At 53.3% G+C, this 14,806-nt stretch overlaps 1 protein-coding gene across 6 annotated transcripts in view; it reads left to right on the plus strand.

Annotated features, from left to right (window-relative positions):
• Positions 1–14,305, plus strand: part of MROH7 (maestro heat like repeat family member 7) — a 50,363-nt gene extending 36,058 nt beyond the window's left edge. For 5 of the 6 annotated variants that reach the window (XM_059137478.1, XM_059137476.1, XM_059137479.1 and 2 more), the window contains 9 exons: positions 529–666; positions 1,737–1,851; positions 6,070–6,210; positions 6,857–7,036; positions 7,606–7,761; positions 8,028–8,150; positions 11,141–11,243; positions 13,375–13,437; positions 13,984–14,305. In XM_059137478.1, coding sequence (XP_058993461.1) covers positions 529–666; positions 1,737–1,851; positions 6,070–6,210; positions 6,857–7,036; positions 7,606–7,761; positions 8,028–8,150; positions 11,141–11,243; positions 13,375–13,437; positions 13,984–14,228 — 1,264 coding nt within the window. In that variant the 3' untranslated portion in view covers positions 14,229–14,305. The remainder of the gene's footprint in view (positions 1–528; positions 667–1,736; positions 1,852–6,069; positions 6,211–6,856; positions 7,037–7,605; positions 7,762–8,027; positions 8,151–11,140; positions 11,244–13,374; positions 13,438–13,983) is intronic. The other variant, XM_059137480.1, reaches the window with a different exon arrangement.
• Positions 14,306–14,806: the final 501 nt, after the last annotated feature.

The raw sequence follows: 14,806 nt of genomic DNA on the forward strand, positions 1-14,806 counted from the left end.
ACAGGTTATAAAAGCCCCCCCACCTTGCCCATACTGCCCAGGGCCTTCTGCTGGGCATCCAGGTCCGGGAATCCCTCTGAGTGCCCCAAGAGGGTGAAGGCCTCAGGCCAACAAGAGACTGTGCAAGTGAGGAGGGATGACCTCTCCCCCAGAGAGCTGCCCAGGCATGGGCGTGAGGGGGAGAGGTAAGGGGGAGAGAGGCAGACCCCAGAGATCTGGGGAGGTCTGGCTCCAACCTCTCCTTCCAGGGAAAGAGGCTCAGGAGAAAAGGAAGGATAAAACACCATTTGGGGGAATTTTGCCTCTGTTGACTCTTTCTCAAAGCTAACAATTTTTTAAAAAACCGCTCTTGGTGGGTACACCGAGGACTGCTACCTCAGCATCAGCAGGTCTCAGAGAAGCTTGTCTGACCAGATGGGAGCTGACAGGAGGGGGTGTGGGAAGAGGCAGGCTGGAGGGAGGTCCGGCCCCTGTGTGGTGGGGGAGGGGAGCGGGGGTCATGAGGTCTCAGCCACCTTGTCTTGGCAGCTGGGTGGTCAAGGTGGTGAAAACCTTGCTGCTGAGGATGGGCTGCTCATATGAGGCCACCTTTCTGGAGGACCAGGGCGGCTGGGAGCTCATGGAGCAGGCGGAGAACCACCACCGGGGAGTGTCCCTGCTGGCCAGGTGAGGCTGGGATGGCCCGGCGCAGGGGTTGGGGGAGAGAGAGGTTTGGGTTTGCATCTCTCTCTGGGCAAGACCCTTCCCTCAGTCCTGCACCTCTTCTAAGTGGCAGGGTATGGTCGACCTCAGTGGGTGGCCACACCCTCCGTGGACACTGAGTGCGGCCGGGACAGTGCCTGGCAACCGCACAGCCCTTCGCTTACTTACGACACCCCTTTTCTCACTGTATGGGGACCTTAGTTCCTACGCTCATACAGGCATGGCAGTATAGCCAAGGCCTTCAGAGTGTGGCCTTGGGGCTGGTCTGCCTGTGTCCAGATCCCAGCCCACCACCTCTCAGCTGTGTGACCCAGGGCAAGTTCTTGCCTCTCTCTAAGCTTTACGCTCAGTCATGTGGAAATAATAATAGGACCCATCACCAGAGCTTAGGATGAGGGTTAAAGTACTCGGTACAGCCCCTGGTATATGGGAAGAGCGTAGCACAGGTTAGCTTTCATGGTCATTATGCTGACTGGTGGGACAGGGATCATCAGCCTGCATTTTGCACAGCAGGATCCCAAGGTCCCAGAGAGGGACAGTTATGTATCAAAGGTCACACAGCCAGGAAGTGGCAAGGCTAGGAGATGATCAGCTGACACAGACCGGGGTCTTCCCTGGCCCCCATACACAGCCTCCCCTGGGGTTGGGAAGGGGCACCTCGATTCTGACGATGTGACTCCTGCAGGAACACTGTTCCTTAACCTTGCACCTTGAGTGCCCAGGATGCTGCCGCCCCCCAGGGGTCTCAGAATACAATTGCATTTATTGAGCACCTACTCTGCTGTAGGGATCTGTGCTCTGTGCTCTTGGGCAAGCTTTCCCACTCTGAGCCTCAGGCTCTCCAGCTGTAAAACAAAGCAGTTAAACTAGACGGCCTCCGAGATTCTGTGCAGATGGGAAATCCTGGGAACCCAGGAACCCAGCTGCCCCTGACTTGCTCAGAGTTTAGAGTGTCAGGCCAGACCCTCCCAGCCCCCCAGCAGGTCCCCTGGGGCTGGAGAGCCTGAGGACTGCTCACCCTGCCTCACCCCCAGGGCCATGGTGCACTACTCCTGCCAGGAGCTGTGCCGTATCCTCTACCTGCTCATCCCGCTCCTGGAGCGAGGCGACGAAAAGCACAAGATCACGGCCACCGCCTTCTACGTGGAGGTACCAAGCGGGCGTGGGCACTGGGCAAGGCTCTTCCCCCGCTGCTCGGAGCCCAGGCCTCAGTTCACATTATCAGTCATTTCTCCTGCACAAACAGTACTTAGCAATGGAGAATTTCACAAGCATGATTGCTCTAGGATATAAAGACCTCGTAGGATCTCCCTTTGCTCCTCCTCTCTCCACTCCTTCATCCATTCTACTCTTTCCAGATTCCCATGCCCAGGCACCCCCCAACCTTTGGTGGGCACTGCCATGTGCCAAGCACCAGACTAGAGATGCAAGGTTGGAGGTACAAATATGAAATTGACTCTGCCCAGGCCTCAGGGAATTCTCAGTGTGGCAGAGAAGCCAGAGGATGCCCCAGTTATAAAATGGGGTGCATGAAGTGACTTGTGCTCTGATGGGGGCAGTCCAGGCTATGGTGGGAGAATAGGAGACTTGAGGTGGTAATGGTGGTGGCCGGAGCATCAGGGAGGGCTTCCTGGAGGAAGTGACATCTAAGCTGAGTTCAGTGTGTGGAGGGTACTGGGGGTGCTGGGAGAGATGAATCATAAGGTTGGTTAGGGTCGGACCCAGAAGAGGAGACCCGCCAGCAATAATAGCTAACATTTATTGAGCATTTACTCTCTTCCAGGCATGTTCTTAGAGTTTTACCCATATTGATTCACTTAATATGATGCAGATGCCATTTCAACCCCCGTTTTAGAGGAGGAAAACTGAGGCACTGATTTAAGTCAATTTTGCAAGACCATGCAGCTTGTAAGTGGCAGACTCAGGATTCAAACCCAGACTCTTGGGTTCTCAAACCTACTCTTTCCTCCCCTGTCTCTCTATTTTATTTTATTTTTAAAAAAGATTTTATTTATTTAATTGGCAGCAAGACAGCGAGAAAGGAAACAGAAGCAGGGGAAGTGGGAGAAGGAGAAGCAGGCTTTCCACCAAGCGGGAAGCCTGATGCAGGGCTGAATCCCAGAATCCTGAGATCATGATCTGAGCCAAAGGCAGACACTTAACCACTGAGCCACCCAGGCGCCCCTCTCTTTAATTTAGAAAAAAATTGTGGAAAAATACACATAACATAAAAGTTATCATTTTCACCACTGTGCCACCATCAGCACCATCCACAGAACTGTTCATCTTCCTTCCCAAGTGCAGCCTCTGTCTCAAACTGAAACTGGTATCCATGAAATACTGCCTCCCCAGCCCCTGGCAACCAGCATTCTATGTTGTGGCTCTGAGCTTGCTGTTGTAGGTTTCAAGGAAACAGAATCATACAATATGTCCTTTTGTGTCTGGCTTATTTCACTCTACATAATTAGTCTTTGAAGTTCATGCATGTTGTTAACAAGGCTCAGAATTTCATTCTTTCTTTTCAAGCTGAATAATAGTCCCTTGTATGTATCTACCACATTTTGTTTATCCATTCATCTGTCGGTAGACATTTGTAAAGCCCACTCTCCTAACTGCCACTCTTGCTGTCTCTTGTGACCTTCTGGGCAAGGTCATGCTGGGGACTGTGCTGTCATCAGGGTCTGCAGTGGGGTCAGAGTAGCCGGCTCACTTTCTGCTCGGAGAGTAGAAGGCTAAGGAAGGCTTCCTGGAGGAGGTGCCCTCTGAGCTGCCAGATGGACAGGAGGCAGCATTTTCTTCCAGGCATCTCCTGCATCTCTTCTGCTTCTTCAGCTGGAGTGACAGTCTGGGGAGGAGGGACCATGTCGTGAAGTGGGGATCGCGTGGGTGAGTGAGTGCCCAGATGAACACTTGGCCTGACCCTGCAGGCACCAGTAGAATGTGTCACCTCCAGGAGGACAGACGAGGGTATGCTTCAAGGTCATACAGCTCAAGGAGTCCAGAGAGATTCTGACTAGGTCTACCCAACTGGTCGGCCACTTCTCTCTAATTCTGTGAGTGGCCACCACTTGTTCTTGAGGGAGATGGTGGTGGTGGCGGCACTTTACGAACCTCAAGGGATGCTCCCATGTCCAGCACAAGGTCAGGGGTACTAGGCTTAACCTTTCCAGAACACTCCCCTGGAACCCTGAGCAGTGGCCCTCCGCCCTGGAGCAAGTATCCTCAGCCAGGTTCAGTCCTCCGGTTCCCCAGAGAGGTGAGCTGCAGTCGGCCAGAACCGGGCCCACCACATTCACTGCGGGTGGCACCTTGATGCAGCTCACATATCCCAACCCCCGCCTCCCCAGCCCCCTATGCTGTGATCATCAATGTGTGTGCTTGCTGCTTCCAGCGGCTGGGCAACTCAGGGGAGCTGTGTGAGCTTGGCAAGTCCTGGAACCTGCCCGTGCCTCAGTTTCCTCATTTTCAATATGGGGATGATGAATTGCCCACCTCATAGAGTTTTTTAAAAAAAGGATTTATTTATTGTAGAGAGAGAGAGTGCTAGAGAGCTCATGCGAGCAGGGGGAGGGGCAGAGGGAGAGAATCTCCAGCAGACTCCCTGCTGAGTTTGGAGCCCGACTCAGGGCTTGATCCCACAACCCTGAGATCATGGCCGGAGGTGAAATCAGAGGCTGGATGCTTTAACTGACTGAGCCACCTGGGTTTTGATGAGGATTAAATGAGTTCACATAAAGCTCCGAGGGTAGTATCTGCATCTAGGAAGTACTGTCTGTGAGTCAGCTATATTGCTATTATTATTATTATTATTATTATTTATTATCATCAGTACCCTTCTCTGCATATCTAGTGTGCAGCTCAGAACCTGGTGCAGAGCAGGCCTGACTTTGAGTTGTGTGGTCGGGCAGAGGGAGGGCAGTGGGTGGAGCCCCTTCTATACAGTTCCTGTCCCTCTGGGCCCTGGCTCTGCCCCTCTCCCCAGCTCTCTCTTCTCATCATAGCAACTCAGGGTCTCAGTAGTCACAGTAGAGCTAAGGCCAGGCAACAGATGGGAGAAGTGTTTGTGAAGATGACCAGGCAGGAACTGAAGACGAGTTGGCTGCTGTGGGTGGGAGGGTGGCGGGAAGAGGAAAGAGATGGGGGTGATGCTGGGTTTAGGCTAGGACTGCAGGGGGAGTGGTGGTGCTAGACCCAGCAATGGGAACACAGGAGGAAAGGCAATTCTAAAGAGGAAAGGAACCATGTTTTATGTTGGACCTGAACTCTTGTACCAAAGTGTTCCTGAAGCACATACTTTCCCCAGAGCTTGTGTTGGGTAACAGGAACCCAGGGAGTAACGCTTAAGGAACCCAAGGAAGCCCCGGGGGCAATGCAGGAGCAGATGCATAGGCAGACAGGGGCACTCCGGTTTCCACGTTCAGGACTCCCAGGGGCCCAGAGAAGGGGCAGTCCAGCCCAGTGCGGTGAGGTCCGGGGGCATCGTCACACACGGCTTCAGGGGGGCCCGGGTTTTGGATGGAGCCATGCAAGGTGAGCTGGGGCTCTAGTGGAGGTGCCTGCCCTCGCAGAAGGGCATCCTGCCAGCACAGAGAGGACAGAACAACCTGGATCATTCCACAAAAATGCGCAGCTTGGTTAGAAGCTGATTGGTGATAAGAGTGTAGGCTGTAGAGAGGCATGGAGTGGATGAGGCCCCAGAGGCAGGCAGGGCCCGATGGTGAAAAGGCAGCGGGGAGCACAGGGCCTCGGAGCTGGAGAGTGACATGTGCCGCCTTGCCATGAGGTGCTGATGGACATCGGGTGGAGGTGTCTGGCAAACTGTTGGTTTTCCAGGTCAGAAGCTCTGGACCACAGCATAGACTGGAGATGGTGACTTGGGCATTATGTGCTGGGGACACCAGTTAAAATCCTGAGCAGAGGAGCTCATGGAGGACAGTGGGCAGAGGGAAGACAGGTAGAGAGGACAGAGCTCAGCATCACCAACACAGACGGCTGGGTAGGGACAGGAACGAGTGACTGTCCTAGCAAAAAAATTTTTTTGAGGACTGTCCTCAAAAAAATTTTTTTAGAGCGTAAAATATATCAATAATGGATATACTGATTACAAGTCGCAATGATAATACTTTGGATATATTGGGTCCGGCATCACTACCATTAACTTCACCTATTTCTTTCTTGCTCTTTAAATGTGGCTACTAGGAAATTTAAAACTGATGCACATGGCTGGTCTTGGACAGCACTAGCCAGCTAGCCATCATTCATGCCTCATGCTCAGCCCCTGGTCATCCAGTGCAACTCCTCTGGGGAAGCAGGGTGGGGGGCTACCCTGCCCCTTGGCTCAGGGAGTCCTTCCTGTTACTCCCGCAGCTCCTACAGATGGAACAGGTGCGGCGGATCCCCGAGGAGTACTCGCTGGGGCGAATGGCAGAAGGCCTGAACCACCAGGACCCCATCATGAAGGTGCTGTCCATCCGAGGCCTGGTTATCTTGGCCCGCAGGACTGAGAAGGTGAGCAGAAGGCAGGGGAGAGCCCGGCCCAGCCTGGCCCTGAGCTGGAAGAAGGAGGGAGCCTGGCTATCACTGACTCTCAGATGCTGGACTCCATTTCTGTCCCTGCCTGTAAAGCAGATAGCCTTTAATAATTCCCCATACACTTTATTCTCATTGAAGTAGTTTCTAATCCAGTTGTTTTCACCATAAAGGCTGTACGTCTAGGAGGGGTTGGGGGATCGTAGTAGTTTTTCCTATTTTACAGATTAGGAAACCGAGGCCCAGATTATTGATGCATCTTAACATTGTAAAAAAAAAAAAAAAAAAAAGTGCTTTGTTTTCCTCTCCCAGGCACTGTGGCAGCTCATGGCATAGAGGGATGAAGGGACAGGATGTAGGTTCAGAAAGCTAACTAGCAATGCAGGTCTTCTACCTGTGCCAGCAAGGGGGTGGTAACAGAGGCCCTCGGCTGCCCAGACCCAAGTCAGTGAGGCCAAAGAGGACTTTGGGGACAGCAAGAGGCTGAGGGAGGGCATTCCAGGCAGCTGGGATGGCATAATCAAAGGCCTGGAGGTGGAGCACCTGTCCTACCAAGGTCATCTCAGTGAATCAGAGGCTGGGTCTTCCACCTGGCGCCCGCATCCCAAACGGTCCTGCCCCGCAGACTGCCAAGGTGCAGGCCCTTCTGCCCTCCATGGTGAAGGGCCTGAAGAGGATGGATGGGCTGCTGGTGGTGGAGGCAGCCCACAACCTCAAGACCATCTTCAAGGGGCAGGACCGGAAGCTGACAGACAGCTCGGTCTATGTGGAGATGCTGCAGATCCTGCTGCGCCATTTCAGCGATGTAAGGGATCCCATGGGGGGGCTGGGGGGGCTGAGGGGCAGCCTCTGGAGGGTGTGGCCTTTACTATGCTGGGGACTGCAATACCTCCCGTGGCCTGCTAAGGCAGGGCACAGCGGTATCGGGGGCGTGTACCTCTTTCCAGTGGGCCCATGTCTTTTTATAAGTGGATTGCATTGAGAAAGCTCCTTCTTCAATCAGTTCTCACTGAGGGGACTCTTTTGAAATCAAGTCTCCCCAGACCCTTGCCTCATTGCAGTTGGCTCACCTCAAGGCTGCACGTGTTTTCCAGCAGAGGGGGGCATTTTCCCATTTGGCACTAAGGTACCTCTTAGGGGGTCCTGGCCAAGGGGAGCGGGCAGAACTCCAGACCTAGGCTCCAGTGAGGGGGGCACTGGCCCCGGATCAGCCCCACCCGACGGCCTCCGCCCTGTCCCATCTCTGTGCATCTTGTGCCCGGAGGGCCCCCGCAGAATGAGTGGGAGGACAGCCGCCTGCCTCCATGTGAGACTCAGAGGCCCAGGCAGCCTCTTGGAGGAGGGAGCCTGCCTGAGCCTCGGGGTCTGCTCCAGTCTCGAGAGGACGTGCGCTCTTCCTGCATCAACCTGTATGGCAAGGTGGTCCAGAAGCTGCGGTCGCCCCGCACCCCAGCTGTGGAGCAGCAGCTCATCAGGACCTTGGTGCCCCTGCTGCTGCTCATGCAAGAGGGCAACGCCAAGGTGAGCCAGGTGAGTGTGCATAGGCACTGGGCCCTGTGGCCGAGCCTCCCTCTGTGGAAACCAAGCCAGAGTCACTAACAATCTATTATGGACAAGCCTGTGTTCCAAAGGCACCCATGTCAGAATTCCTCCTCAAGATGGACTTCACTTGTGCATTTCAAATTGGAATAGATTTCTCCAGAATGCAGTTTCATGACACTTTTTTTTTTCCTGGAAGATATTCTGACTGTCCTGGAATTCCCTAGTTCTGGTATTGTCTTCCTGTTGGCCCCCAGAAATGTATAAAGACCCTGTTCCGCTGTTCTTGCCTCATGGCATGGGAATTGCCAAAAAGAGCCTATAGCCGGAAGTCCTGGGACAACCAGCAGCAGACGGTGGCCAAAATATGCAAGTACCTTGTGAGTGCTTTCAAGTTGTTCCCGATGAGTGTGCTAGAGGTGGGCAAAGCTTTCCCCTTTTTCTCTTCCTTCCTTTTTGCATGGGCATCCTGACTGGCAATTCCACTTTTACCCACACGTTAATTGGCTCCTGGATGTTCACCTGCCTTTCTGGCTTGTCACTTCTGGTGTCCCTCTCCAGTGGCTTATTGGACACCTCCCCACTGACCCACATGCACTTGAAGCTCAGCATGCCTCTTCTGAGCTGATGCCCTCCCCCTCATTTCAGTTCTGCTCTGTCCCTCTAGATCCCCAAAGCAGAAGCCTAGAATTATCCTAGACTCTGTCTCTCTCACTCTCCACATTTGATCAATCTTAAATATCCTAAACGTCTCTTCATCTGTTTCTTCACTCCCTGTCCCCATGCTCCTTGCCCTTAGTTTAGGGCATGGATGTCTTCCAGCAGGGCCATCGATCCAGCCACCCCCCCAGTTCTCTCCACCTTGAACCTCACCTCTTCCAATTCCATCCCCCCTTGGGCCACCAAAGCAATCTGCTTCAAACACGAGTCTGTCTGTGTTCTATCTCTATTTCAAGAGCTCCCTTCAAAAAGTTCGCTTTTCTGCATCTGCAATTCCCAGGGTATATTCTCTGTGGCACACACCCCACAGGAAATGCCCCACAGGGGAGAAAATAGGTTCTAAGATGAATAGGTTTGGGAAACACTGCCTTGTCATCTTCCTCTCGGGGGTTTGCAATGCCTTCAGCTCACTAAAGGCTCTGAGGTGGTCCGTGCTAAGATGTTCCGTGGTTGCTGAGTCCGTGGTCAGGCCACCCATACCCCATGGAATGCACGCTGCAGGAGGCAGCCCGGTCCCTCTGCGCACCATTTGGGAAGCTTTGCAATAAGTCCTATCTATATCCCTGGCTGTCAAGGGACCCCCGGACGCAGACTCGGAGACAGAGATTAGCATGCAGGAGGGTTATTTGAGCATGGCCTTGGGATTGACACCTATGGACGGGAGGGCGGGGGCAGGGAGAGAGGTCAAGCCGCAGCGTAGCTCTGGGGGAGCCTCAGCCATCCCTGCAGTGAGATTCCCCACATTTGGGGACGGGGCCAGGTCTTTACACGCTCGTGTCTGTTTGTTACTGGATACCAGCCACCCTGGGAAGGGACATGACCTTGGGCCAGCAGTTCTCTTCCACGGAGGCAGTCCCCAGTGTTGGGGGAGAAACCCTTCACCTCAAAGGGAGATCTGGGTGGGGTATGCCTGCACCCCTCCCAGCAGTCGAATGAAAATATGCAGAGTAACAGATGGTTCCTGGCTTAAGAAAAGGGCTGGAAACCACCACTGTCAGTAAGGCTCAAAACCCCTGCAATCCAGGGTCTGTTATTTTTACCATCCTTGCACGAGGGAAAAAGAGGCCCAGAGGAGGTGTTTGGCCAGGGCGCTAATTCAAATACCGCCCTGTGACCAGGCAGTGGGTGGAGAGTGATTGTGGGTGACACGAAAGTGGTGGGGCCTATGTCAGCCTGGAGGGCCAGGCCCTGTTGAAAGCCTGAGTGGGTGGGTGCTCCTGCTCATGGTGTAGGCCGCTCTTGCCAGCTCCTCTGCTTTCACAGGAAAAGCCAGAGACCCAGATTTTTATAAGACATCAATTAGCAATCAATTTAGCTTGTTGAAAACACTGTGTTGGTCACGGCTCTGCCAACTCCTCGTGGTTTGTGGGCTGCCGGCTTATGACCTCTGTGCTAGGCCCTTCTAGAGCCTCTGTTTTGGCTTTTCAGCATCAATAGGTTTGCTCATGAGAGAGTCAACTGCTAGCCTTAGCTTTAAGGAGGGAGCGGTAACCCATTCATTCATCCATCCACCATCCATCCATTTACCCGTCCATCCAGTACTTTCTGGGCATCTGTGCCACACAAGGCTTCGTCCAGGATGCTGAGAAGTTGGAGCTGAGTGAGTTGGCCCCTTCTCTCATGGGAGCTCTGGATCCGGTAGGGGAGATAGGTATAAAAAAATCACAGCACAATGCCATAGGTGACATGCATGACAAGGGCTGTGCCAAGGTGGTGTAGAAACATGAAGAGTGGTGAGATCTGCTCTGAAAATTGTGAAAGGCTTTGGGAATGAGGTGGCTTCTGAGCTGAACCTCAAGGGATGAGAGAGATCTATCAAAGATGAAGAAGAGAGGGAAGGGTACCCCAATCAGGAGCAATCACTTGTACCAGGCATGGAGCTGGGGAGAGCTGGGGCCATATCCTACTATCGGAGCAGAGTGTGCATAGCAGGTAGAGGCATTGGTGGAAACAGGCTGAGAAGCATGATCATGAAGGGTTTGATGCCAGGCCCATAGTTTATTCTCTGACATGCAGATTGTCAATAGGAGAGTAATTGTACCAGATTCTTCCTCATCTCCTTCAACAACCTTTTAGCAGGTTGTCTGCCCCCAAATTTCTCCATGATCAAGCTCATCCTGAATACCACTGTCAGACCATTTTGCCCAAAAACATTGCTTTGTCATTGCTCTATCAAGAATGGATGCTGGCTTCCTATTTTCTAATGCCTAAGTAAGCCTTATTCCTATCTGGCTTTTAAGGACTTTTAAGACCTCTCTAGTTTATTCTTCACTGCTCTGTTACTTGAATTCGTTACCCTGATCAGAGCTGTCTCCTTATCTATCATGTCCCTTGAGTGCCATGTCCATTCCCGCTTGGCTGGACTTTTTATTTTAGAACTTTTCTCTGAGATGCAGCGTGGGGGTGAACGGAAGAGGATACACCCAAGGCAGGAAGACCATGGAAAGCATGTTGCAATCCACTAAGAGAAAAGGAGGCCTGGCCTCTGGGGGCCTCAGGCAGAGGCCAGGATGGGTGGCAGAGAAGTTTAGGAGGCAAGGAGCTGAGGCTTGGCTGCCTGACAGGGTCACCATTCCTAGGTTTGGGAAGAGTGGACGGGCAATCAGTCCCTCTGAGGGCCCAGCACTCTTGGGCTTTCTCTTTGACTCAGGTGACTACCCACCAAGACAGCGCCTTCACATTCCTCAGCCAGAGCCTGGAGTATGCCAAGAATCCCCGGGCCTCCCTCCGGAAGTACTCAGTCATGTTCATAGGTAACCTGGTAGAGCTAGTTTGCTGCTAGGACTCTGCCTGCTCTCCATTTTGCTTCCTCCACTTGGAAGGAAGCTGCCAGTCCCCCTGGCACCTGGGAAATGCCTCCCTTGGGTTCAAGATTTGGCCAGCAGACCGTCATGGTGCATATTGGAAAGGTCTTCCCTCCTCCAAAATCCCTGCTTAGGAAGTGGGCCACAGGATGGGTCCAGCCTGGAGTCCTTGTGCAGGTCACAACCTTGGCAACTGTACACAAAGGAACTCTGCTTCCTGCCTTCTCCCGCCCCAGTACAATATGGGTCCAGGTCCAACGGGAGCCTACCATTGACTGTGTCAGGAGGGGCCAAGCTGTGCAGTAGAGTGAAGTAGAATCTCAGCTCCATGATCCCCTTTCCGTGTGACCCCAACTGAGTCATTTACTGCCACTGAGTCTCAGTTTCCTCACCTGTAAAATGGGGATTGACTCCAGTTTCACAGATTAGATGAGACAATTTTTTAAAAATGTGACGTCTGGCTAGTCAAGGTGCTCCCTCCACATCAGCTCACTCCACATTTCCCATAATCCCAACCTCTGCCTTTCTGGGGAGAGAAAACAACTAGATTCCCCTCAGTCAGAGTCCCCCACCTCAGCCCAGACCCTTCTGATGGCTTGCGGGCATATCTCCTCCCAGCGACTCTCCTCCCCTCCCCCAAAGAACCACACACTCTTCCCCAGGACCAAGAGACCCCACTGCCCAAGAGCTTGGAGAGAGGATGACCTTCCCATCCCCCACTTTGAAAAGCCATGCTTCTTTTGGTTCCTTTCTCCAGTTCACTTGTGGTTTTCATCAGTCCACTCACTGATGCACCCATTCATTGGTTCAGTAAGCAAACATTGCTTGATACTCCCTTTTGTGTCAGGCACCATGACTCATCTAGAGAAACAGAGAACATTTCCGGAGGTGATGTGGATGGCAGGGGTGGGCGGTGGGGGGGACTGTGGTGTTAACATGATCCAGGCAGGGACAGAGGAGCGATGCCCAGGACTGGGGGCATCCCTCAGAATGTGGGGTTCTGCTCACAGGCAGCTTCTCACACAGAGTGACATTATTTCCTAGACGCTGACTTCTCTAAATCGTGCTCCAAATTAATCATGTGTAAAAGCATTAGTGTTTAACACTTGAGTGTGTTCTCTGAGTCAGAGGCCTGTGCTGGGGGGAACCAAGCAGAGGAGACGCTATGTCCTCCCACACACATCTCGCCCCCAGAACCCCCGCCCGGTGCTGTGATTCCTAACCTCTTGGGGGTTGGTGAAACCCTGAAGAAAGTTATGAACACTTTCCCTAGAAGAATGCGTACATGCATACAATTGTGCGTGTGATTTAAGATCTTCAGGGACTGCCCTGCCCACTCCCCCACCTCGAGTGTATCTAGGCTTGAGACCTCAGGTCTGGTGGGAGAGGTTCATAAGTCACAAAATGCATCACAGTATATACAGGTGAGGGAAACTCCGATGTTCTGAGAACCCAGAGAGGCACCTAACTTAGTTTGGGCTCAGGGTCAGGAAGGATTTCCTGCAGAAGTAATTATGTTAAGCTGAATAATCAAGGATAGATAGCAATGAGCCAGGCAGAGAAATGTGGGAACAGCCTCAGAGCAGGCGGAGGTCTGGTCTGGTCCCATTCAAGAACTGTTGGGAAAGGCACGTGGGCAGGGAGCCAGGGAGCAAGACAATGTGGCCGACGAGCAGAGTCTCAGGCCCTCCAGTGCCCCACCAAGCACCTGCACTCAGGTTCCCTCACACAGATGCTGCCCAAACTCACTGTAGAAGGCAGCTGAGGCAGCACCTTCCCAAGTCTCAGATGAGGACACTGAGGGCCAGCCTAGGTAAGGGACCACCTCGGGCCACACTGTCAGAGTCAGCAGCAGCCCAGATCCCGTCCCTGTCCCGTTGCCACCCATGCCCTCTGGATCTGCCACCTCTCCCAGGACCCCTCTTAGAGACTCTGTGCCAGGGTCAAAATGAAGTTCTCCTTTTATGTTCTCATTCGTGGGACCCAAGAAGGGTGGAAGAGTTTCTTTTAGGAGGTCTGGTCTGAGGGTGGGGGTCAGAGTCAGGAGGTGGAGGCACTCATGTCTTGGATTACACTCAAGGCTCCCTGGTCCCCTGCATGGAGAGCATAATGACAGAAGACCGTCTGAATGAAGTTAAAGCGGGTGAGTCACGCCCTGAGTCTTTGAGAGCTCGGTGGGGGTGGGTGGGGTGGGGGCAGTGAGAGAATGAGTGGGCTCACAGTGGGTGACAGGAAACAGAAGGGATAGATCTCAAAGCAAGTGGCTTCAGCTCAGCCCAGCTATGATCGTCTTTGTCCACAGCGAGCAGTGCTAGGGGGTCACCAAGATACAGAATACACAGCCCCACCCTAGGAGAGTTTACAATGTAGGAAACCAGACTAGGAAATAAGCTCCAAACCATTTAGTGCAGGGTGAGTAGTTCAGACTCTTAATGGGGCAGATTAATTTTGTAACTGGGAAAACTAATGGGAGCCTGAGGGTGGGGCAGTCCCAGAAGGCTTCCTGGAGGAGGCAGGTTTTGATTCAGGCTTCAAAAGGCAGGAATGGGTTGAAAAGCTAGGAGGAAGGTGAGATGAAGGGACACTGAGCAGAGTGCCTGAGCCAAGGCATGGAAAGGAGAAGGATGAGCTGTGAGACCAATGTGGGGACGCGGTCCTAACAAGCAGCCTTTCCCTCCCCATGCCCCAGCTCTGGAAAACCTGAGACACGACCCAGAAGCATCAGTGTGCATCTATGCAGCCCAGGCCCAGGACCACATCTTGGCCAGCTGCTGGCGAAACTCCTGGCCGCTGCCGCACGGGGACTCATGGGTGTGCGACCCGGCTGCCACACACCGCTGGAGCCCCAGCTGTGAGAACCTGCCCACTTCCCACCAGCAGCGCTCCTGGATCATGCAGACCCTGGGCTCCTGGAAGTTGTCCTTGAAGCAGTGATGTCCCCGAGCCCCCAGCCCTGCTCAGGGGTGGCCACGGCCACAGCCATCCCCCCTATAAATGCCACGTGGCTTACCTCTCCCCGTGAGTGTTCCCTCAAGGGAGACGCCGTGGCTCTATGCGATGCTTCTGCAAGACGAGTGTGGCCTTCACTGTTGACTCGGTCAACAACTACAGTCTCACACAGGCTGTTTTGTCCACATTTTATAGATGGGGAAGCCAAGGCTCCAAGAGGTGAAGGGGCTGCCTCAAGGCCACAGAGCAAGTCTCCCGCCTGTCTCACTGCCCCCCTCCCCCACATGATTGGGGTGGCTTTAGGGGAAGGAAAAGGAGGGACTCTCCCACCCCATGACATCGGCACATTCTGGAGCCCTGACTACTGAGTCCCACTCTTGGGGCTCTGCTCAGAGACTAACTGTTCCTTATATGGGTCACATTCACTGAGCACCTAACCTGGACCAGGCCTGCTCTGAGTGCTGGAGGAGAACAAGACGAGTCCCAGGTCCTGGTAATTCATACTCTGAGGCAGTGGTTTGCAAAAGGGGTGATTTTGACATGCAGGGAATATTTGGCAATAT

Source organism: Mustela lutreola, chromosome 10 (assembly GCF_030435805.1).
Source record: "Mustela lutreola isolate mMusLut2 chromosome 10, mMusLut2.pri, whole genome shotgun sequence".
NCBI lineage: Eukaryota > Metazoa > Chordata > Mammalia > Carnivora > Mustelidae > Mustela > Mustela lutreola.